Source organism: Nerophis lumbriciformis, linkage group LG28 (assembly GCF_033978685.3).
Source record: "Nerophis lumbriciformis linkage group LG28, RoL_Nlum_v2.1, whole genome shotgun sequence".
Taxonomy (NCBI): domain Eukaryota; kingdom Metazoa; phylum Chordata; class Actinopteri; order Syngnathiformes; family Syngnathidae; genus Nerophis; species Nerophis lumbriciformis.
Window position 1 is genome coordinate 30,513,796 of NC_084575.2, and position 24,960 is coordinate 30,538,755.

At 40.0% G+C, this 24,960-nt stretch overlaps 1 protein-coding gene across 1 annotated transcript in view; it reads left to right on the forward strand.

Annotated features, from left to right (window-relative positions):
* LOC133571045 (inter-alpha-trypsin inhibitor heavy chain H3-like) overlaps positions 1-24,960 on the forward strand; it is a 69,587-nt gene that overhangs the window by 17,932 nt on the left and 26,695 nt on the right. Inside the window, exons 2-12 of the mRNA XM_061924029.1 lie at positions 1,144-1,179; positions 4,113-4,136; positions 6,850-7,007; positions 7,085-7,189; positions 15,763-15,925; positions 16,062-16,172; positions 20,575-20,703; positions 20,795-20,911; positions 23,724-23,892; positions 23,996-24,121; positions 24,220-24,401. Coding sequence (XP_061780013.1) covers positions 1,144-1,179; positions 4,113-4,136; positions 6,850-7,007; positions 7,085-7,189; positions 15,763-15,925; positions 16,062-16,172; positions 20,575-20,703; positions 20,795-20,911; positions 23,724-23,892; positions 23,996-24,121; positions 24,220-24,401 — 1,320 coding nt within the window. The remainder of the gene's footprint in view (positions 1-1,143; positions 1,180-4,112; positions 4,137-6,849; positions 7,008-7,084; positions 7,190-15,762; positions 15,926-16,061; positions 16,173-20,574; positions 20,704-20,794; positions 20,912-23,723; positions 23,893-23,995; positions 24,122-24,219; positions 24,402-24,960) is intronic.

Below are 24,960 nucleotides of genomic sequence, written 5' to 3' on the forward strand. Positions count from 1 at the left end.
CATTCGTTCATTCAATTTTGACAGAAAAAAATAGCATATTTTTAACTTTAATATTGAAAAAAAGGGTTTCAATAAAATACTTTTTTAAATATTTTTTTTACTAAATGCATTCCTCCATTCAATTTTGACAGAAAAAAATAGCATATTTTTAACTTTAATATTGAAAAAACGGGTTTCAATAAAATACTTTTTAAATATTTTTTTTTACTAAATGCATTCCTTCATTCAATTTTGACAGAAAAAATAGCATATTTTTAACTTTAATATTGAAAAAATGGGTTTCAATAAAATACTTTTTTAAATATTTTTTTTTTATTAAATGCATTCCTTCATTAAATTTTGACAGAAAAAATAGCATATTTGTAACTTTAATATTATCTGATCATGCCAATTATATTATTATATACTGTATTGCAAACATTTTTTTGTGAGAGAAAAACAAATAGTCATATATCTGCGTGTCACCTTTATTTATGATTTTTAAAGCAAGTTATAAATAATAATTAAAAAAAAAAATCAAATGCATATGCATTTCGATTAATCACAGGTTATTACCCGCATGCATAATGTACATTAATTAAAAAAAAAAAAAAAGCGGCTCTCTGAAAGCAGGCATTACTGTGATGTGTCCCCCAATGAAAAGGAGTTTGACACCCCTGATTATATTGTCTGTCTCTCACAACTCCAGTGTGTTTTTATATTGAGAATAAGATCTGTGATCCATCAGGCCTTGAACTCATCAGAGTTGAACAGGAAATGACTTTGTATTGCAAGCAGCTGCAGCAAAGATTCGACTAAAAACATAAATAAATATTTGCTTGCTGCAGGGGGGGGGGGGGGGGCACAGTTCAAAAAATAGAACCTCGTTGAGAACACATGCATAGTAACTGACAGCTTATGTTTCTGTTTTCTTCATTACTTCATAAGATTTGTGTAGAAAAAAAAGAAAAAAAGGTAAACGTTTGGTTGTTTTTTAGTCCGTGTGGGGCAGATTTACAGACCTCTGCAGTAATCTGGCTTTCATCAAATGTTCTCACATAACAGAGACCTTGGTATATTCATGAATGGAATAATGATGTCGTCCTTTTCTGACCCGTGAGATGCTTGTCAGTAACCATGCAATCTGACTTTGTTGTATTGTAGGACGCAAATAAAGATGTGAGCACCAAGTCCATAAAGGTATTGCCATATGAATTATTTCAATTGTTAACATATATCATGTCTGCAATGCTTCTTTGGGGTATGCACTAATTTATAATTAATTCATCCGTTTATTTGTTGTTCGAGAACTTTGTTGAATTTGTAGAATTGTTAGTGTCAGGTTCAAACACTGATGACATCTATTAAAACGAGACAAGAAGCAAGGAATTAAACAGAGACAGAATTTATATATATATATATTATATTTGGACTTTCCCTGATTACATGGCAACAGCTGTTTCTAAGGGACGTGGGTCGTAAACAGCCATCGCCTTTGATTACAGAGCAGTTCAAAAGAAAAGGTTGTAAAACAGTTCACAGAAAAAAGTCGTCTTGAAAGGAGTCAGGACCTGCTTCCTCTCCGCTTTTGTAGTTCTTGGGTCAAGATAAAATCTTTCAGTGGATTACAATACATGAAAGAAACAGAAACACCTTCATGTTGCTTCCCATCCTACACAGTGGAGTTTTGCAAGCCTTCTTCTTGGTAGGTTCAAAGACAGCTTTTGTCTTCTCGCCGGGAACTCATTTCAACACAAAGTTTTGTGATAAGTTAGATACAATTATTCCAACAGTTAGTTTGTGATGTCCGCTATGGGATGTCATTTGGGGAGCATTCATTTTCGAAGTACGACACTAGTATCTAAGCAAGAGTTGAGAATCTCAAACATCATTTTATTTGGCCATCGAAAGCCTGGGAATAATATGTATCAATAAAGTACTGGAACTTTTCTTACTAATTGTATTATTTCTTTCTATTTTGGGAGGGAAAAAAATACATGTACTTCATGCAATCGCAAATTATGTCAACTTAAATTTTGTCTAATTATGCACAAATATATTATCAAATGTTCAAACCATTTTTTAAATAGAAATACAAACTAATATTAGTGATTTCAAGCAAGTTTTCTATCAAATTGTGCAAAGTAAAAGTAGCAATAGATTTGATGGTAAAATTGTGAAATTTACTGTGGTTTTTACAGCATTTTTCTCTAAATGAAAAAAAACTGTACTTTGTTTTTATTGTAATAAACTGTGGTGCTGTTTTGGCATTTACAGTAATACACCAAAAATTTAATTGATTTGCAGTAAAAAATAATAAAAATAAATAAATAAAACTGGCAGCTGAAGTGCCAAAATTTTACTGTAAAATTGCAGGTTTTTTTTTTATTTATAGTAAAAACAAATGTAAATTTTACAGTAAAATTCTGGCAACTGAGCTGCCTTTTTTTTTTTTTTTTTTTTTTTTTTTTTTTTTAACCATAAAAACAGCAGTACTGTTTTTCCATTTACAATAATATACACTACATTTTGAGGTGAAATTATTGCAATTTACCATTTTTTTTTTTTACATTTTAGTTTTAAGAAAATCTACTAATAAAATAAATAAATAAATTGTGTATTAATAGTATTTACTATTAGAAGCGACCCTCTGGGGCCAAACATAACTGCGATGTGGCCCTCAGTGAAAACCACTTTGACATCTCTGATCGAACACATAACACCTTGCGCTCACGTCTCTTAAAGTGACAGAGTTCAATATGACTGTATATTGATACATAATCCATATTATAATTGACATTATTATTGACTTAGTGTGAATAAAATGTTATTTTGTAGGGGGGGAAAAAATCCCTTTTCCTGAGAAAGTACACAACATGAAATTACATTAATTAATCAATCAAACGTTACTTATAAAGCACTTTTAATCCACTTGCAAATTTCAACACAAAGAAATTTACACCAATAAAAGAAAAAAAGAAGAGGAAACAAAAGTAATTCTAAAATATACGATATGTAAAAAATGAAATATAAAATAAAATATTGAAAATGCATTATTAGATGAATAAAAAGTATAAAACAGTGAGCATAATAATAGTACAAGTAATGACAATGAATAATATACAAAATACTAGTATACAAATTAAGGAACTAATAAGAGTTTAAAATGATAAGTAAAAATCCTGATTAAAAACGTTTGGCTTTGAGCTTTAAAAAAAATAATGAATGCTCACTGCAGTTAACTTTTTTTTAAATTTCTCTGTATATCATACTTGCCAACCCTCCCGGATTTTCCGGGAGACTCCGGAAATTCAGCGCCTCTCCCTAAAACCTCCCGGGACAAATTTTCTCCCGAAAAATCTCTCGAAATTCAGAATATAAACAGCATACCTGCCCAATCACGTTATAACTGTAGAATGATGGAGGGCGAGTTCTTGGTTTCTTATGTGGGTTTATTGTTAGGCAGTTTCATTAACGTCCTCCCAGCGCGGCAACAACACACAACAACAGCAGTCACGTTTTTGTATACCGTAAAGCAGTTCGTCTGCCGTAAACAGCAAAGTTGTGACACTCTTAAACAGGACAATACTGCCATCTAGTGTATTTGATGAAAGCACTTTTGTGCGTGCCACACATCAATGCATCATCAGAGAGGGTGTTCAGCATGGTTCGAAAAATAGTGACAGAGAATAGAACAAGGATGGACAATTCAACCCTTAACTCAACAATGAGTAGATGAGTGTTATGTGTGTGTATATGTGTAAATAATGAACACTGAAATTCAAGTATTTATTTTATATATATATATATGAAATACTTGACTTGGTGAATTCTAGCTGTAAATATACTCCTCCCCTTTTAGCCACGCCCACCCCCCTCCCCCCACCTCCCGAAATCGGAGGTCTCAAGGTTGGCAAGTATGCTGTATATTAATCTTAAAAAAAAGTCTAGCAAAGTTTTGATTACCCATGCATCCATTTTCTACCGCTTATCCCTGTCGGGGGTCAGCTCATCGCAGGGCCAACGCAGATTATGATTATTTTATTTTGTTACGCAAATACCGAGTTTCACTGAATAAGAAAAGGAAAACATTTGTTGACTTTGTTGACATTTTTGGGGTTTTTTTCCAACAGAAAAGAGCCGCCAACATGGAGAATGTAAGGAACACATTCTTATCCTTCAGTATATTTGTCATATTTATTGATTGATTGCTACCTGGATGAAATGAATTATTGTTATCGCATTTTTCCTGATAAACACCACTCTTTCTATAAATGTCTGTAACGATACGAAAACGTCATAGTTTCACGGTTATCATTATTATCGCGGTATTGTTGAATGTGCTCAAAAAGTACATAGTTTCACGGTTATCATTATTATCGCGGTGTTGTTGAATGTGCTCAAAAAGTACTGAAATCTTTTGATCAAGTTTTTATTTTTTAGAAAAGCTACTATTTTGCATGTTTTGTGTCTTAGTATTTCATCTGTTTTATTGGCTTTATCATTTTAAAATGTTGGTTTGTATTATAGCACTTAAATATTGATTCCAAACAAAAGTCTGTAACAAAAACAATCTTTTATAATTATGTATTATATTTCTGGCGGGCATTGTGTCATCCTACTCTGTTCAGCGGTCCTTGAACACATCGTAAAAACACTTCGGTCTTGTATTCGAGAACAATCACTCTGTAAAATGCGCACAAATGGACATCTTCGTTACTCAGATAAGTTAATAAGTTTAGTTCGGGGTGTGACGTTTCTTAATGGAGAAAGACGTTATTACCTCTTGTTTTCATGTTAGCATTTTAGCTATGAGCTGGCGCCAGTCAGTCCGTTTGTTGAAGTACAGTTATCGTTTCAAAACGGTAATACTAACAGTCGGGAGTTGAAATTTAGTTATCATTAATGTCTGACCTGGGCCATTAAAAAAGGGGAACAACAAGTAAAAAAACAAGGAAAAGAGAACAAAGAGATCATAATTTTACCGTACATTAGAGTGGGTCATGAAAAAATACAAAATAAACACAACAGTTAAACCTCACACAAAAACAAGACAGTTTCTTGTACATCCAAAAGACAAAATAAAACAAGACAAGAAATGCAATGTCATTTACGAAATCATGCAAAAAAAATCATACATTGGAGAAACAGGGAGGACATTCAACACAAGGAAGAAAGAACTTCAGAGAGACTGCGAAAAAGAGACAACTGGAAGGTTTACAAGAAGCCTAAAACCTAAAATTTGAACAGGAAATCTTAAAATCAGCCATATCAGATCATTGCAAAATACATATTCACATCATGGACCGGGACAGCGGCAAAATCATCGGCACAGAAATTAAACAAATTCAAACGACGGATTAAGGAGGCAATCGAACGAAGGAGGCGGCCCAAGGAAACCATCAATCAGGATGAGGGAGCATACCTGGGACTCCCTCCTCCATTAACCATCAAGCAGTTACAGTTACTAGTTACTTTATTTCAAAAGTAACTCAGTTACTAAGTCAGTTACTTACACCAAAAAGTAATGTGTTACTGTGCAAAGTAACTACCGGTATTTAGTTACAACTGTGTTGATCAACTTGACATGCATTTGCATCACTGAACTCTGCTAAGCAATGTGGTCTACATACAACACACAAAGACAAAGATATGTTTCAAAGGGCCGATTTATTTCAGGCCAGAACAAATTGACAAAACTATTTTAAATAGCTGCAACATAACATACATAAGTAACAAACAGCATAATAACAACAAAGCTGTAAACCAAGGAAGGCACACACTACATACACAAAGCCTAACCAGGCGTTTTTTTCTCTCAAGGAATTGTGAAATAAAATCATGTCTGAAGCCCAGAACACTCTACGCATTTCCCCAGTTTTAGTTTAGAGATAAGGAAAGATTGGCCTGGCCCACTAGCATCCCAAACACTCTAGAAGTCTAGAATGAAAGAGTATATAAGAGAATTGACAGAGTGTGTACCTTCAGTGCTGAATGATGATCAGAGGCAGAGTTTGGAGCGTCTTCTTTAGCTCGCTTTCCATTTTTATGTACTCACTGTCCAGGTGCCATTTGACGCCCGGTATCATGCTAATTAGCTGCCTGAAAGCGGGCGACTCCACTGTAGAAATAGCCTGCATGTCTTCGAGCACATACGGTGCAATGGCTCTATCAATGTTGTCCTGGCTAGCAGTGCCTCGTTAAAATCCAGCCGCTGTTGCTTAAGAGGTGAAGTGTGTCTCTCTTTACTCGCTTCGTCGAAGCATGTTGCTTTCGTAGCTGTTTCAGCAGATTTGAATTGCTAGGATAGGATCTTTAATCCAAGACACAACTTACATTTAACTAAAATGTTATTTTCTTTGTGGTCGACAAAATAAAAGTAATGAGAATATCTCCATGTTAAGAAACTCGGCTTCGGCTTGTCTTGCTAGTAAACAAAGCCTCTCCCACACACACACACACACATATACACCCACACAGAGCGCGCGGCGCACCTCTTCCTTGTGACACAGGAAGAATCAGAAGGATGACACCGCAGCAATAAAACACTCTCAGATCTTCTCAGTTTATAGCCGATACTACATAAAAAATAACATATAGTAACGCATCATGTAGTAACGGTAACTGAGTTACTGAATATAAAAAATAACGCGTTAGATTACTATTTACCGCCGAAAGTAATGGCATTAGTCCCAACACTGCTGATTAAAAGAAAATGTGATAAAGTATCATTAATACCATTTATCGTTACGTCCCTATAAGTGTCACTCTTCTCAATGGTGTGCATAGCTTCTTCACCATGTTACTGTTCCTTTACCTGATACCTTCAGTCATCAATTCACATGAATACCATCCGGTGCGTCCCCTCAGATGGTGGAGGTGCAGAGTTTTGGAGTTGCCTGTGCGGTGACGTCGCGTTTCGCTCACACCGTCATGACCTCCAAGGCTCTGAACAAAGCCAACGTCTCGCAGGAGATCTTCTTTGAAGTGGAGCTCCCAAAGACGGCCTTCATCACCAACTTCACCATGCAAGTGAATGATTAGTTGTTGTTTTTTTGTGACGAACGTATGCCAAGTTTAAAAAAAACCCCTCTGTGTCTCTCAGAGAAACTGACGGTCACGTGTATGTTGGCGAGGTGAAGGAGAAAGCCAAAGCCAAGAAAGAGTATGAGAAGGCGGTTTCTTCAGGAAAGACCGCTGGACTGGTCAAGTAAGTTGGACTGTGTGAAGAATGCATTTATGTGTTATTTCTTTATTCATAGTCATGTTTGAAACAGCTAGTGTTTTTCCATTTGTACTCTTTCTATTTTTTCATTTTAGGTCCGCAAGTAAACTGTGTGTGTTACTTTGAAGACTTGGAATGTAGGAGTTGGAATAATAATAATAATTAAAGCTGCCGACTTTGACGGCACATAAAATCCCAACTTGAGCAGTAATTAAAACTCGTTGGTCAACTTTTAATCACAAGGGTTCAATCTCTCTCCTGTGCTAGTTTGAAGCTGACACAACAAACGCGCTCAGAGGAGATAATGTTTGAAAAAAGGTGACCGTTTTTTTACAAAACTTTTGTTTTGAAGGGGGAATTGCAAACTTCCTGTTGATTTTTGCTGGGGGTTGTCAGTATATGAAATGTAGATCTAAGTGAGACCTACATAGAGGTTTTTGTTTCATGTCTCTACAACATTCTTACTGGAAGTTACAGGCAGTTTTGTCTGTGTTTTCTTACTAGGAGCAGTTTTGTCTGTGTTTTTTTCCTAGGGGGCGCTTGAGCGCAATTTTGAGTTTTGGGGTTTGCTTTTTTTATTAGATCGCAATTTTTGCCAGTCCTGATGTGTGTGTCCAGTTTGGTGAGTTTAGAAGCATGTTAAGAGGGTCAAATTACAGCTCAAAGAGGCAAAGGTGACTGTTTTTACAAAACTTTTGTATTGAAGGGGGATTTGCAAATGTCTTATTGATTTTTGCTGAAAAAAGTTGATGTATGAAATCTAGGTCTAAATGAGACCTACATAGAGGTTTTTGTTTCATGTCTCTACAACATTCTTACTGGAAGTTACAGGCAGTTTTGTCTGTGTTTTCTTACTAGGAGCAATTTTGTCTTTGTTTTTTTCCTAGGGGGCGCTTGAGCGCAATTTTGAGTTTTGGGGTTTGCTTTTTTTACTAGATCGCAATTTTCGCCAGTCCTGATGTGTGTGTCCAGTTTGGTGAGTTTTGAAGCATGTTAAGGGGCTCAAATTACAGCTCAAAGAGTCAAAGTTGACTGTTTTTACAAAACGTTGGTATTGAAGGGGGATTTGCAAACGTCCTATTGATTTTTGCTGAAAAAAGTTGATGTATGAAATCTAGGTCTAAATGAGACCTACATAGAGGTTTTTGTTTCATGTCTCTACAACATTCTTACTGGAAGTTACAGGCAGTTTTGTCTGTGTTTTCTTACTAGGAGCAGTTTTGTCTGTGTTTTTTTCCTAGGGGGCGCTTGAGCGCAATTTTGAGTTTTGGGGTTTGCTTTTTTTATTAGATCGCAATTTTTGCCAGTCCTGATGTGTGTGTCCAGTTTGGTGAGTTTAGAAGCATTTTAAGAGGGTCAAATTACAGCTCAAAGAGGCAAAGGTGACTGTTTTTACAAAACTTTGGTATTGAAGGGGGATTTGCAAACGTCCTATTGATTTTTGCTGAAAAAAGTTGATGTATGAAATCTAGGTCTAAATGAGACCTACATAGAGGTTTTTGTTTCATGTCTCTACGACATTCGTACTGGAAGTTACAGCCAGTGTTGCCTGTGTTTGTTTCCTAGGGGGCGCTAGAGCGCAATTTTGAGTTTTGAAGTTTGTTTTTTTGATTAGATGGCAATTTTTGCCAGTACTAATGTGTGTGTCAAATTTAGTGAGTTTTGAAGCATGTTAAGGTGGTCAAATTACAGCTCAAACAGGTAAAGGTGACTGTTTTTACAAAACGTTTGTATTGAAGGGGGATTTGCAAACTTCCTATTGATTTTGGCTGAAAAAAGTTGATGTATGAAATCTAGGTCTAAATGAGACCTACATAGAGGTTTTTGTTTCATGTCTCTACAACATTCGTACTGGAAGTTACAGGCAGTTTTGTCTGTGTTTTTTTCCCAAGGGGGCGCTAGAGCGCAATTTTGAGTTTTAAAGTTAGTTTTTTTGATTAGATGGTAATTTTTGCCAGTCCTGATGTGTGTGTCAAATTTAGTGAGTTTTAAAGCATGTTAAAGTGGTCAAATTACAGCTCAAAGAGGCAAAGGTGACTGTTTTTACAAAACTTTGGTATTGAAGGGGGATTTGCAAACGTCCTATTGATTTTTGCTGAAAAAAGTTGATGTATGAAATCTAGGTCTAAATGAGACCTACATAAAGGTTTTTGTTTCATGTCTCTACAACATTCGTACTGGAAGTTACAGGCAGCTTTGCCTGTGTTTTTTTCCTAGGGGGCGCTAGAGCTTAATTTTGAGTTTTAAAGTTAGTTTTTTTGATTAGATGGTAATTTTTGCCAGTCCTGATGTGTGTGTCAAATTTAGTGAGTTTTGAAGCATGTTAAGGTGGTCAAATTACAGCTCAAACAGGCAAAGGTGACTGTTTTTACAAAACGTTTGTATTGAAGGGGGATTTTCAAACTTCCTATTGATTTTGGCTGAAAAAAGTTGATGTATGAAATTTAGGTCTAAATGAGACCTACATAGAGGTTTTTGTTTCATGTCTCTACAACATTTGTACTGGAAGTTACAGGCAGTTTTGCCTGTGTTTTTTCCTAGGGGGCGCTAGAGCGCAATTTTGAGTTTTAAAGTTTGTTTTTTGAGTAGATGGTAATTTTTGCCAGTCCTGATGTGTGTGTCAAATTTAGTGAGTTTTGGAGCATGTTAAGGTGGTCAAATTACAGCTCAATTAGGCAAAGGTGACTGTTTTTACAAAACGTTTGTATTGAAGGGGGATTTGCAAACTTCCTATTGATTTTGGCTGAAAAAAATTGATGTATTAAATCTAGGTCTAAATGAGACCTACATAGAGGTTTTTGTTTCATGTCTCTACAACATTTGTACTGGAAGTTACAGGCAGTTTTGCCTGTGTTTTTTTCCTAGGGGGCGCTAGAGCGCAATTTTGAGTTTTAAAGTTTGTTTTTTGATTAGATGGTAATTTTTACCAGTCCTGATGTGTGTGTCAAATTTAGTGAGTTTTGAAGCATGTTAAGGTGGTCACATTACAGCTCAAACAGGCAAACGTGACTGTTTTTACAAAACTTTTGTATCGAAGGGGGATTTGCAAACTTCCTATTGATTTTGGCTGAAAAAAGTTGATGTATGAAATCTAGGTCTAAATGAGACCTACATAGAGGTTTTTGTTTCATGTCTCTACAACATTCGTACTGGAAGTTACAGGCAGTTTTGCCTGTGTTTTATTCCTAGAGGGCGCTAGAGCGCAATTTTGAGTTTTAAAGTTTGTTTTTTTGATTAGATGGTAATATTTGCGAGTCCTGATGTGTGTGTCAAATTTAGTGAGTTTTGAAGCATGTTAAGGTGGTCAAATTACAGCTCAAACAGGCAAAGGTGACTGTTTTTACAAAACTTTTGTATTGAAGGGGGATTTGCAAACTTCCTATTGATTTTGGCTGAAAAAAGTTGATATATGAAATCTAGGTCTAAGTGAGACCTACAAAGAGGTTTTTGTTTCATGTCTCTACCACATTTGTACTGGAAGTTACAGGCAGTTTTGTCTGTGTTGTTTTTCCTAGGGGGCGCTAGAGCTTAATTTTGAGCTTTAAAGTTAGTTTTTTTGATTAGATGGTAATTTTTGCCAGTCCTGATGTGTGTGTCAAATTTAGTGAGTTTTGAAGCATGTTAAGGTGGTCAAATTACAGCTCAAACAGGCAAAGGTGACTGTTTTTACAAAACGTTTGTATTGAAGGGGGATTTGCAAACTTCCTATTGATTTTGGCTGAAAAAAGTTGATATATGAAATCTAAGTCTAAATGAGACCTACATAGAGGTTTTTGTTTCATGTCTCTACAACATTCGTACTGGAAGTTACAGGCAGTTTTGCCTGTGTTTTTTCCTAGGGGGCGCTAGAGCGCAATTTTGAGTTTTAAAGTTTGTTTTTTGATTAGATGGTAATTTTTGCCAGTCCTGATGTGTGTGTCAAATTTAGTGAGTTTTGGAGCATGTTAAGGTGGTCAAATTACAGCTCAATTAGGCAAAGGTGACTGTTTTTACAAAACGTTTGTATTGAAGGGGGATTTGCAAACTTCCTATTAATTTTGGCTGAAAAAAATTGATGTATGAAATCTAGGTCTAAATGAGACCTACATAGAGGTTTTTGTTTCATGTCTCTACGACATTCGTACTGGAAGTTACAGGCAGTGTTGCCTGTGTTTTTTTTCCTAGGGGGTGCTAGAGCGCAATTTTGAGTTTTAAAGTTTGGTTTTTTGATTAGATGGTAAATTTTGCCAGTCCTGATGTGTGTGTCAAATTTAGTGAGTTTTGAAGCATGTTAAGGTGGTCACATTACAGCTCAAACAGGCAAAGGTGACTGTTTTTACAAAACTTTTGTATTGAAGGGGGATTTGCAAACTTCCTATTGATTTTGGCTGAAAAAAGTTGATGTAGGAAATCTAGGTCTAAATGAGACCAACATAGAAGTTTTTGTTTCATGTATCTACAACATTCGTACTGGAAGTTACAGGCAGTTGTGTCTGTGTTTTTTTCCCAAGGGGGCGCTAGAGCGCAATTTTGAGTTTTAAAGTTAGTTTTTTTAAATAGATGGTAATTTTTGCCAGTCCTGATGTGTGTGTCAAATTTAGTGAGTTTTGAAGCATGTTAAAGTGGTCAAATTACAGCTCAAAGAGGCAAAGGTGACTGTTTTTACAAAACTTTTGTATTGAAGGGGGATTTGCAAACTTCCTATTGATTTTGGCTGTAAAAAGTTGATGTATGAAATTTAGGTCTAAATGAGACCTACATAGAGGTTTTTGTTTCATGTCTCTACAACATTCGTACTGGAAGTTACAGGCAGTTTTGTCTGTGTTTTTTCCTAGGGGGCGCTAGAGCGCAATTTTGAGTTTTAAAGTTTGTTTTTTGATTAGATGGTAATTTTTGCCAGTCCTGATGTGTGTGTCAAATTTAGTGAGTTTTGAAGCATGTTAAGGTGGTCAAATTACAGCTCAAACAGGCAAAGGTGACTGTTTTTACAAAACTTTTGTATTGAAGGGGGATTTGCAAACTTCCTATTGATTTTGGCTGAAAAAAGTTGATGTATGAAATCTAGGTCTAAATGAGACCTACATAGAGGTTTTTGTTTCATGTCTCTACAACATTCGTACTGGAAGTTACAGGCAGTTTTGTCTGTGTTGTTTTTCCAAGGGGGCGCTAGAGCGCAATTTTGAGTTTTAAAGTTAGTTTTTTTGATTAGATGGTCATTTTTGCCAGTCCTGATGTGTGTGTCAAATTTAGTGAGTTTTGAAGCATGTTAAGGTGGTCAAATTACAGCTCAAAGAGGCAAAGGTGACTGTTTTCACAAAACTTTTGTATTGAAGGGGGATTTGCAAACTTCCTATTGATTTTGGCTGAAAAAAGTTGATGTATGAAATCTAGGTCTAAATGAGACCTACATAGAGGTTTTTGTTTTCGTGCTGTCGAGGATGACACCCAGACTCTTGACTTGGGAGGAGGGTGAGACAGAGGAATTGCAGAGAGTAATGGACAAGCTGTTGGTTTTGGCGAGAATGGTTTTTGTACCGACAAGTACTCCCTTATATCTTATCTGTAGTAGAACAATGAGCCTCTATTCCTTTCTGGAGAGGGTGGGGGCTGTTTGCGTATTCAAGACGTTGTCTCTTCCTGTTTGAATGTCAGATCAACTAGAGCAGCCGATATGAATGTATTGGTTATGTTGAACTCCTAAAGCTTTAGTATAAACGTGAAAATATTCCAATTCTGTCTTGAGGGTCCTTCTTACTCAGCATATATGTCATCGAAAGAACTTGGGATTGACCAGTAACTTAGATTCCCTTGGAGGAATAACTGGTCCGACGCAACAACTGGTTGTGTGAAGGAAACAGGTTGTAGGGTTGTAACGGTACTAGTATAGTATCGCGGTACTCCATCCATCCATCCATCTTCTTCCGCTTATCCGAGGTCGGGTCGCGGGGGCAGCAGCCTAAGCAGGGAAGCCCAGACTTCTCTCTCCCCAGCCACTTCGTCCAGCTCTTCCTCTGGGACCCCGAGGCGTTCCCAGGCCAGCCGGGAGACATAGTCTTCCCAACGTGTCCTGGGTCTTCCCCGCGGCCTCCTACCGGTCGGACGTGCCCTAAACACCTCCCTAGGGAGGCGTTCGGGTGGCATCCTGACCAGATGCCCGAACCACCTCATCTGGCTCCTCTCGATGTGGAGGAGCAGTGGCTTTACTTTGAACTCCCCCCGGATGGCAGAGCTTCTCACCCTATCTCTAAGGGAGAGCCCCGCCACCCGGCGGAGGAAACTCATTTCGGCCGCTTGTACCCGTGATCTTGTCCTTTCGGTCATAACCCAAAGCTCATGACCATAGGTGAGGATGGGAACGTAGATCGACCAGTAAATTGAGAGCTTTGCCTTCCGGCTCAGCTCCTTCTTCACCACAACGGATCGATACAGCGTCCGCATTACTGAAGACGCCGCACCAATCCGCCTGTCGATCTCACGATCCACTCTTCCCTCACTCGTGAACAAGACTCCGAGGTACTTAAGGGCAGTAAGTCGGACACGTTTCCAGTGAGGGTTGGACTCCGCCAAGGCTGCCCTTTGTCACCGATTCTGTTCATAACTTTTATGGACAGAATTTCTAGGCGCAGTCAAGGCGTTGAGGGGATCTGGTTTGGTGGCTGCAGGATTAGGTCTCTGCTTTTTGCAGATGATGTGGTCCTGATGGCTTCATCTGGCCAGGATCTTCAGCTCTCACTGGATCGGTTCGCAGCCGAGTGTGAAGCGACACGGATGAGAATCAGCACCTCCAAGTCCGAGTCCATGGTTCTCGCCCGGAAAAGGGTGGAGTGCCATCTCCGGGTTGGGGAGGAGATCTTGCCCCAAGTGGAGGAGTTTAAGTACCTCGGAGTCTATCGCGGTACTAATGAATTAAAAACGGTACTATGCTCTGTTTGAAAATTACCCGTTTCCAATTTAGTTTTTTTTTTTTTAACGGGCGTGCCGTCACGTCATGACGGGTTTACGAGCAGAGGAGCATGTTCGGCAGAGCACAATCACGGAGTACTTACAAGCAGACACAGCGTGTAGACAGAAAAGGGAGAACGGATGCATTTTGGTCTAAAAACTCACAATAAAGGTGAAGTTATAACACTGAAACACCCTTAGGAAGAGGTCCATTTAGCTACTTCTAAATCACTAATCCTCGCAAGTTTCTTACAAGTAGCATTATCACTGCAGTACAAGGAACATGCATCACTACACATCGTAGCTCACCGGCGTCACAATGTAAACAAACGCCATGGGTGGATCTACACCTGACATCCACTGTAATGATACCAAGTACAACAGCGTATCTAGTCCATACTACTATGATTACATCAATATTTTTTTTTAATCATTTTTTTAAATATTCAAATTATATTTATAAACTTAGGAAATACGTCCCTGGACACATGAGGACTCTGAATATGACCAATGCGTGATCCTGTAACTACTTGGTATTGGATCGATACCTAAATTTGTGGTATCATCCAAAACTGATGTAAAGTATCAAAACAAGAGAAGAATAAGTGATTATTACATTTTAACAGAAGTAAGCATGTATTAACAGTAAATGAACGAGTGGATTAATAATCCATTTTTACAGCTTGTCCTTTGTTATTTTGACAAAATAATAGGTGTATAAATGACACAATATGTTACTGCATAGTCAGCAGACTAATTAGGAGCCTTTGTTTGTTTACTTACTACTAAAAGACAAGTTGTCTTGTATGTTCACTATTTTATTTAAGGATTGCAATAATAAACATATGTTTAATGTACCCTAAGGTTTGTTTGTTAGAATAAAGCCAATAATGCCATTTTTTGTGGTGCCCTTTTTTTTTTTTAGAAAAGTATCGAAATACATTTTGGTATCGGTACCAAAATATTGGTATGGGGACAACCCTAACAGTTTGTAACATTTTATTAAATGTTAGAGATGCTACCTCAGTAGAAACATTTAAGTCCCATCTCAAAACTCATTTGTATACTCTAGCCTTTGAATGGCCCCCCTTTTTTAGACCAGTTGATCTGCCGTTTCTTTTCTTTTCTCCTCTGCTCCCCCCTATCCCTTGTGGAAGGGGAGACACACAGATCCGGTGGCCATGGATGGGGTGCTGGCTGTCCGGGGTCGGGACCCGGGGTGGACCGCTCGCCTGTATATCGGTTGGGAACATCTCTGCGCTGCTGACCCCTCTCCGCTCGGGATGGTTTCCTGCTGACCCCACTGTGGACTGGACTCTTACTGTTATGTTGGATCCACTATGGACTGGACTCTCACAATATTATGTTAGACCCACTCGACATCCATTGCATTCGGTCTCCCTAGAGGGGGGGGGTTACCCACATATGCGGTCCTCTCCAAGGTTTCTCATAGTCATTCACATCGACGTCCCACTGGGGTGAGTTTTTCCTTGCCCTTATGTGGGCTATACCGAGGATGTCGTTGTGGCTTGTGCAGCCCTTTGAGACACTTGTGATTTAGGGCTATATAAATAAACATTGATTGATTGATTGATTGATTGATTGATTAAATAACTACTCAAACAATCAACTTTCAGGGCATCTGGAAGACAGATGGAGAAGTTCTCCGTGTCAGTCAACGTTGCGGCACAAAGCAATGTCACGTTTGTGTTGACCTACGAAGAACTCCTCCAGAGGAAACTGGGCCGGTATGAGATCCTGACCCGGGTGAAACCCAAACAGGTGGTCCAGGAGTTTCAGGTGAATTGCACCTTATTTGACTTAAAAATGCCATAACGGTTAAGGGCAACTTAAAATATCAATGTTTAAAGTGTGTGTGTGTGTGTGTGTGTGTGTGTGTGTGTGTGTATGTGTGTGTGTGTGTGTGTGTGTGCAGATAACTGTAAGCATCTTTGAGCCTCAGGGTATTGCCTCGGTGGAGACCACAGGAACATTCCTCACCAACCAGCTGCTCCCCCTGGTGGAGAGAACCGTCACAGACACCAAGGTAAAATTTTTACTCCGAGACAAAATAATTCTTGCGGTTGAACCCCTCAGACTCATATCACTTCGTACTCGCCTCATGCTAACTGTTAGCATGCTAGCATTAATGTGCTAATTTCAGCCAATTTTGCAGCCGAAACATCTCAGAGTTCTATAACTCGTTCCTTGATACAAGCTAATCGTGTTCTGGGTGTTGTTGATAAATGGCTTTGGCTTTGCATAGTAGAGTTTTAACTTGCGACTTCCACAGTTTCCGTAAACAATTTGAAATGTGGACTCGTCAGACCACAGAACACTTTACCACTTAGATGAGCTTGGGCCCAGTGAAGCCAGCGGGTGTTGTTGATAAATGGCTTTCACTTTGCATAGTAGAGTTTAACTTGCCACCCACACTGGTTTAAATGTAACTTAGATATTGGGTTTCACTATGTAAAGCGCTTTGAGTCACTAGAGAAAAGCGCTATATAAATATAATTCACTTCACACTTCACTTAACTTCCACTTACAGGTGTAGCAACAAACTGTAGTTACTGACAGTGGTTTTCTGAAGTGTTCTTGAGCCAATGTGGTGATATCCTTTACACGCCGATGTCACTTTTTGATGCAGCACCGCCTGAGGGATCGAAGGTCCGTAATATCATCGCTTACGTGCAGTGATTTCCCCAGATTCTCTGAACCTTTTGATGATATTACGGACCGTAGATGGTGAAATCCCTAAATTCCTTGCAATAGCTTGTTGAGAAATGTTGTTCTTAAACTGTTCAACAATTTGTTCACGCATTTGTTGACAAAGTTGGTGACCCTCGCCCCATCCTTGTTTGTGAATGACTGAGCATTTCATGGAATCTACTTTTATAAGCATGGCACCCACCTGTTCCCAATTAGCCTGTTCACCTGTGGGATGTTCCAAATAAGTGTTTGATGAGCATTCCTCAACTTTCTCAGACTTGTTTGCCACTTTTTTGAAACATGTTGCAGGCATCAAATTCCAAAATGAGCTCAAATTTGACAGAATGGCACAATACCAAGTTTTACTGAAGCTTCAGGAGACCAGCCCTTACGATGCGACAATAGCATCAGCAAGAAGAGGTCTGAATCCAAACAACAAAGTGTCAGTTTATGTAGAGCGAAGACACCCCCTCTCGCCCAGAGAGGAGCGCGGCTGCTTCTTCAAAACAGATAAGAAACTGGCCAAAAACAGATGTGTGAGCCGACAAACAGGGCCCTTGAGTTTACTAGCGGACATAAGATAAAAGCAAGGAGGTCACGAGAAGCTGCACTACATGGGAAAAACAATACTAGCTGATTTAAACATGACTAAGGATTAAGAAAGAACACTTAAAGGTTAAAGGTCTATTCAGGTGTACTGGAGAGGAGGCTACGCCGGATAGTCGAACCTCGGATTCAGGAGGAACAGTGTGGTTTTCGTCCTGGTCGTGGAACTGTGGACCAGCTCTATACTCTCGGCAGGGTCCTTGAGGGTGCATGGGAGTTTGCCCAACCAGTCTACATGTGCTTTGTGGACTTGGAGAAGGCATTCGACCGTGTACCCCGGGAAGTCCTGTGGGGAGTGCTCAGAGAGTATGGGGTAACGGACTGTCTTATTGTGGCAGTTCGCTCCCTGTATGATCAGTGTCAGAGCTTGGTCCGCATTGCCGGCAGAAAGTCGGACACGTTTCCAGTGAGGGTTGGACTCCGCCAAGGCTGCCCTTTGTCACCGATTCTGTTCATAACCTTTATGGACAGAATTTCTAGGCGCAGTCAAGGCGTTGAGGGGATCCGGTTTGGTGGCTGCAGGATTAGGTCACTGCTATTTGCAGATGATGTGGTCCTGATGGCTTCCTCCGGCCAAGATCTTCAGCTCTCACTGGATCGGTTCGCAGCCGAGTGTGAAGCGACTGGGATGGGAATCAGCACCTCCAAGTCCGAGTCCATGGTTCTCTCCCGGAAAAGGGTGGAGTGCCATCTCCGGGTTGGGGAGGAGATCTTGCCCCAAGTGGAGGAGTTCAAGTACCTCGGAGTCTTGTTCACGAGTGGGGGAAGAGTGGATCGTGAGATCGACAGGCGGATCGGTGCGGCGTCTTCAGTAATGCGGACGCTGTATCGAACCGTTGTGGTGAAGAAGGAGCTGAGCCGGAAGGCAAAGCTCTCGATTTACCGGTCGATCTACGTTCCCATCCTCACATATGGTCATGAGCTTTGGGTCATGACCGAAAGGACAAGATCACGGGTACAAGCGGCCGAAATGAGTTTCCTCCGCCGAGTGGCGGGGCTCTCCCTTAGAGATAGGGTGAGAAGCTCTGTCATTCGGGGGGAGCTCAAAGTAAAGCCGCTGCTCCTCCACATCGAGAGGAGCCAGATGAGGTGGTTCGGGCATCTGGTCACGATGCCACCCAAACGCCTCCCTAGGAAGGTGTTTCGGGCACGTCCGACCGGTAGGAGGCCACGGGGAAGACCCAGGACACGCTGGGAAGACTATGTCTCCCGGCTGGCCTGGGAACGCCTCGGGATCCCCCGGGAGGAGCTGGACGAAGTGGCTGGGGAGAGGGAAGTCTGGGCTCCCCTGCTTAAGCTGCTGCCCCCGCGACCCGACCTCGGATAAGCGGAAGAAGATGGATGGATGGATGGATGGACTTAAAAATATCTCATTCTCACACAATCTATTCCCGTTTAGATGGAACCAAGCGTCTTTTCGTGTCATTCTTGCCATTTCCGGGTCTAAATTCGCTGTCAAAGTGTTCCTACGTGTCGGATTAGATACTCATCCTTCTAATATAAGAGGCATTATTTATGATCTGGAATAAACTTCTATGAGCTCCGAGGCTAGAGAGCAACTCACCAGTCAATCTAGCAGCACAAGCTAGTTAACTCATTGTGACAATGCATGGCTAAAAATAGTTGATCTGCGTCAGCTCTTATAATAACAATATTGGTTAAAATTCAGGTCACAAAATGTAAATGGAGTATTGTTGGCATTTTTTTGGATGGTTATTTAGAGGGTTTTATGGGCGGAATATATGTCCTCTGTCATGTCTGTGTAATCATGTTTTGTTTAGTTATAGGACTCTTTAGTTTCTGTCTTTTCACTCCCTTGTCTTGTTTCCATGATTACCCCATTAGTTTCACCTGTTCCACGTTTGGACTCATTGTGCACTCTTGATTGTCACCATAGCCACCCATTAGTTTTCACCTGTCACGTCACGCACCTGTTTCACGTCTTGAGTCACGCACCTGTTTTCGTTAATCATGTCTGTAGTATTTAAGTTCAGTGTTTTTCAGTTTGTCTTTCTGACGACCTCACCCCACATTTATGCTCAACACATTTCTAACTCCTTTTCATGTCCATCGTTCGCGCTGCTCCTTTTTTGTCCATGCCAAGTAAGTTTTCTTTATTCAAGCCATAGTTTGCAAGTTTTGTTTAATTGTTCATAGTTTCTGCCCTTGTGCAAGTTTTGTGTTTATAGTCAAGTTTTGTACTTCCGCCCTTGTGCGCGCTTTTCGTTTATTCCTTTTTTTGATAGTTTGAATAAATCATGTACCTTCATTCCCGTCTCGCCCGTGCCAACTTTCCGTTGCATCCCGGAAAAGCAAACACCCAGGACCAAGACATGACATCCTCCCTGTCAGGTTCAAACTGATGACATCTATTAAACAGACAAAGAAACAAGGAATCAAACAGAGACAGAATTACATTTGGCTCAATGAGGAGAAACGCTTAGACCTGTACCTTTGTACAGTGTCCCACCCTTGTACAGTGTCTGACGAAAGATTATTTGGACTTTCCCTGATAACATGGCTATTTCTAAAGGAAGGGGGTCGTAAACAGCCACTGCCTTTGGTCACAAAACAGTTCAACGAAAAGGTGCCTGGAGGGGAGTCAGGTCCTGCTTCCTCTCCGCTTTATAGATCTCGGTTCAAGACAAAATCTTCCTGTGGATTGCAATACATCAAAGAAACCGACACCTTCATGTCGTTTCCCATCCTACACAGTGGAGTTTAACAAGCCTTTTGATTGGTAAGATCAAAGACATCTTTTGTCTGCTCGCCGGGAACTCATTGAAACACAAAGTTTTGTGATAACTTAGATACAATTATTCTGACAATCCCATTGACTCCATTGGAAGCAAACTTTTATTCATGTTTATTTTTGTGTTACAGAACAATAAAAAATAAAATACATCTGTCTTCTTGTCCCTCATGAAGATTGTGAACAATAGGCAAAATTTGACGCGTCTGAGCACAGAAAGAATCCTTCTTCCCCCCTCATTGCTGAGGTTCCCCCGCAGAGAGCGTGGACGATTGCCCTCGTGGCCCATAGCTAGAAGCACCCCTGGATCTATCGATGTGTAATGGATCTCTGAGGTCTGCAATAAAGATTGATGATGATGTTACTTTGTGTGTTACAGGCTCACATTACTTTCTCACCAACACTGGAACAACAGAGGAAATGTCCAGGATGTCAGGGCACCAGAATTGAGGGAGACTTTGTCGTCAAGTACGACATTAAACGAGAAGAAACCCTTGGAGAAATTCAGGTTTTAAGTGATATTTTCCCACAATTTGCGTGCAACGCTCCATTAGAACGTGTTCAATGCTTTTTGTGCTCCCTCCTATATTTTCCTTCAGATGGTAAACGGCTACTTTGTGCACTTCTTTGCTCCACCTGACTTACCCCGAGTGCCAAAGAATGTGATATTCGTGGTTGACAGGAGCGGCTCCATGAGCGGAAAAAAGATAAAACAAGTAAGTTTGCATTGCATTACTGTTTTTTGGGGGGGGGTTTGTCGTAAAAAAATACAATCATGTGTGCTTACGGACTGTATCCCTGCAGACTGTATTGATCTATATTGATATATAATGTAGGAACCATAAATATTATATATACGGAAAGAAACAACCCTTTTGTGCGAATGAGTGTGAATGAGTGCACTAATTGTAAGTGTATCTTGTGTTTTTTTATGTTGATTTAATAAAAAAAAAATATATATATATTTATTTATTTATTTATTTATTTATTTTTTATTTTTTATTTTTTATTTTTTATTTTTTATTTTTTATTTTTTATTTTTTATTTTTTATTTTTTTATTTTTTGTGCGGGCCCGGTACCAATCGCGCCGCGGCCCTGTGGTTGGGGACCACTGCGATAGAATTCTAAAAAAGTTATGACAGACCACCTTAAAAAAAACGGAATGGAATTTTACAGTTTTTCACTGAATGGCAAACCCAAAATTAAAACACATTAAAATAAGTGAGATTTACAATATTAACTATGAACAATAAAACACTGAATATTAACAACATATGAACGTCGCTCCTCTTTTTACTTCTCAGACCAGCTCCTCGGTAGTTGTGTATCTTTTACAGTCAAGTAAAACACAACAAAAATGTAAAAAACAGCAACATATGAAGACTATGTGTAATAAACACCAACAATAGGATATATTATCAGGTAAAAGTATGCTTCCGCATCTGTTTCTGACACACGCGTTTTCATACTTGCCAACCTTGAGACCTCCGAATTCGGATTCTCAGGTTGCTAGAATTCCCTGAAATTTAAATATTTCTTATATATATATATATATATATATATATATATATATATATATATATATATATATATAAATAAAATAAATACTTGACTTTCAGTGAATTCAAGCTATATATATATATATTTGTTTTATTTATTATATATACAGTATATATATATATATATATATATAAAAGAAATACTTGAATTTCAGTGTTCATTTATTTACAGATATGCACACACATAACACTCTATATATATAAATATATGTATATATATATATATATATATATATATATCCTGATGGCTTCATCTGGCCAGGATGTTCAGCTCTCACTGGATCGGTTCGCAGCCGAGTGTGAAGCGACTGGGATGAGAATCAGCACCTCCAAGTCCGAGTCCATGGTTCTCGCCCGGAAAAGGGTGGAGTGCCATCTCCGGGTTGGGGAGGAGATCTTGCCCCAAGTGGAGGAGTTCAAGTACCTCGGAGTCTTGTTCACGAGTGAGGGAAGAGTGGATCGTGAGATCGACAGGCGGATCGGTGCGGCGTCTTCAGTAATGCGGACGCTGTATCGATCCGTTGTGGTGAAGAAGGAGCTGAGCCGGAAGGCAAAGCTCTCGATTTACCGGTCGATCTACGTTCCCATCCTCACTTATGGTCATGAGCTTTGGGTTATGACCGAAAGGACAAGATCACGGGTACAAGCGGCCGAAATGAGTTTCCTCCGCCGGGTGGCGGGGCTCTCCCTTAGAGATAGGGTGAGAAGCTCTGTCATCCGGGGGGAGCTCAAAGTAAAGCCGCTGCTCCTCCACATGGAGAGGAGCCAGATGAGGTGGTTCGGGCATCTGGTCAGGATGCCACCCGAACGCCTCCCTAGGGAGGTGTTTAGGGCACGTCCGACCGGTAGGAGGCCGCGGGGAAGACCCAGGACACGTTGGGAAATACTATGTCTCCCGGCTGGCCTGGGAACGCCTCGGGGTCCCACAGGAAGAGCTGGACGAAGTGGCTGGGGAGAGGGAAGTCTGGGCTTCCCTGCTTAGGCTGCTACCCCCGCGACCCGACCTCGGATAAGCGGAAGAAGATGAAGATGGATGGATATATATATATATATATATATATATATATATATATATATATATATATATATATATATATATATATATATATATATATATATATATATATATATATGTATACAGCGACACGGGAGAAAGCGAGGACGAATTCGGCGATCGCCTTCTAACCAACGATTGGTATGTGTTTGTTTGGCATTAAAGGAAACTAACAACTATGAACTAGGTTTACAACATATGAAATACATTTGGCAACAACATGCAATATCTGTGTTCGATACATTTCACCTGTTCATTGGAGAGAAGGGGGTGTCCAGGACAAAGAAGAAATAAAAACAAATAATGGTCTAATGCACAAAAAATGATAAACTTACGGTATGTTCGAGGTCCTTTGTCCCTGAATAGCTCACACACTCCGGCAGATTCAATGGGGGTCTGGCGGCAGATTTCTTTGACTTTATGTTTGGAAATGCATCTGCTTTGAGTGTCGCAGGATATCCACACATTCTTGCCATCTCTGTCGTAGCATAGCTTTCGTCGGTAAAGTGTGCGGAACAAACGTCCAATTTCTTGCCACTTTCGCATCTTTGGGCCACTGGTGCAACTTGAATCCGTGTCCCTGTTCGTGTTGTTACACCCTCCGACAAAACACCGACGAGGCATGATGTCTCCAAGGTACGGAAAACAGTCGAAAAAACGGAAAATAACAGAGCTGATTTGACTCGGTCTTTGTAATGTGTTTGAGAAAATGGCGGATTGCTTCCCGATCGCTCCGAGAGAGAATATTAGAAAGGCGTTTAATTTGCCAAAATTCACCCATTTAGAGGTCGGAAATCGGTTAAAAAAATATATGGTCTTTTTTTCTGCAACATCAAGGTATATATTGACGCTTACATAGGTCTGGTGATAATGTTCCCCTTTAACTCGTCTTGAAACTCTTGAAACTCTTGCAGACCCGGGAAGCCTTGGCAGCCATTCTAAAGGACCTCGGCGAGGACGACCACTTTGCTGTCATCCAGTTCGATAGTGACATTATCACCTGGAGGGAGTCTGTCGTGAAAGCAACGAAAGAAAACGTAACAGAGGCCATTGCCTACGTGGAGAAACTGAAGGACAGGGGAGGTCAGAGGAGAGGGACCCACGTTTTTGCTTACGTAGAGTACTAGACGATATAGATTAGATTGACTTAATGCCATCTTGTGTCTGCTTTCTCTTTGTCTTTCAGCGACTAATATCAATGACGCTCTATTGAAAGCAGTGGCAATGCTGAGGAAGGAAAGACAATCCGAGAGGCTTCCTGAGAGGAGTGCGGACATGATTATCCTCTTGACTGATGGGATGCCAAACCACGGTGAGCCCCCATGGCATTGAATTCAACTATTTCAATGTCGCTAAATAAATATTGGAATGTCGTGAGTGCATGCTCACACGGATGCTGAACACACACAGGCGTGTCCAACCTGCAAACCATCCAGGAGAACGTGCGCTCGGCTATTGACGGAAAAATGTCTCTGTTCTGTCTGGGGTTTGGAAATGATGTGGACTACTCCTTTCTGGATGTGATGAGCAAAGAAAACAAGGGGTTGGCCCGCAGAATCTTTGAGGCCTCGGATGCAGCTCTTCAACTCCAAGTACAGTCAAACAAATGAAAGTCCTATGAAAATACCTACTCAGTGGCTTAGTGGTTAGAGATCAATAGGTTGTGAGTTCAAACCCCGGCCCGAGTCATACCAAAGACTATAAAAAATGGGACCTACTACCTCCCTGCTTGGCACTCAGCATCAAGGGTTGGAATTGGGGTTTAAATCACCAAAAATGATTTGCTGCTCACTGCTCCCCTCACCTCCCAGGGGGTGATCAAGGGTGATGGGTCAAATGTAGAGAATAAATTCGCCACACCTCGTGTGTGTGTGTGTGTGTGTGACAATCATTGGTACTTTAACTTTAAAATAGATAGGGCCTGATGGTCCACATCAGGCCTGGGCAAATATTTTGACTCAGGGGCCAAATGTAGAGAAAAAAATGTGTCTGGGGGCCGGTATGCCTATTTTTAGGAACACTAATACAAAATCTCACAATGAAGTTGTCATGTCTGTGTAATCAGGTTTTGTTTTAAGTCATGTTTTGTTTAGTTTCTGGCTTTTCACTCCCTTGTCTTGTTTGCATGATTACCCATTAGTTTCACCTGTT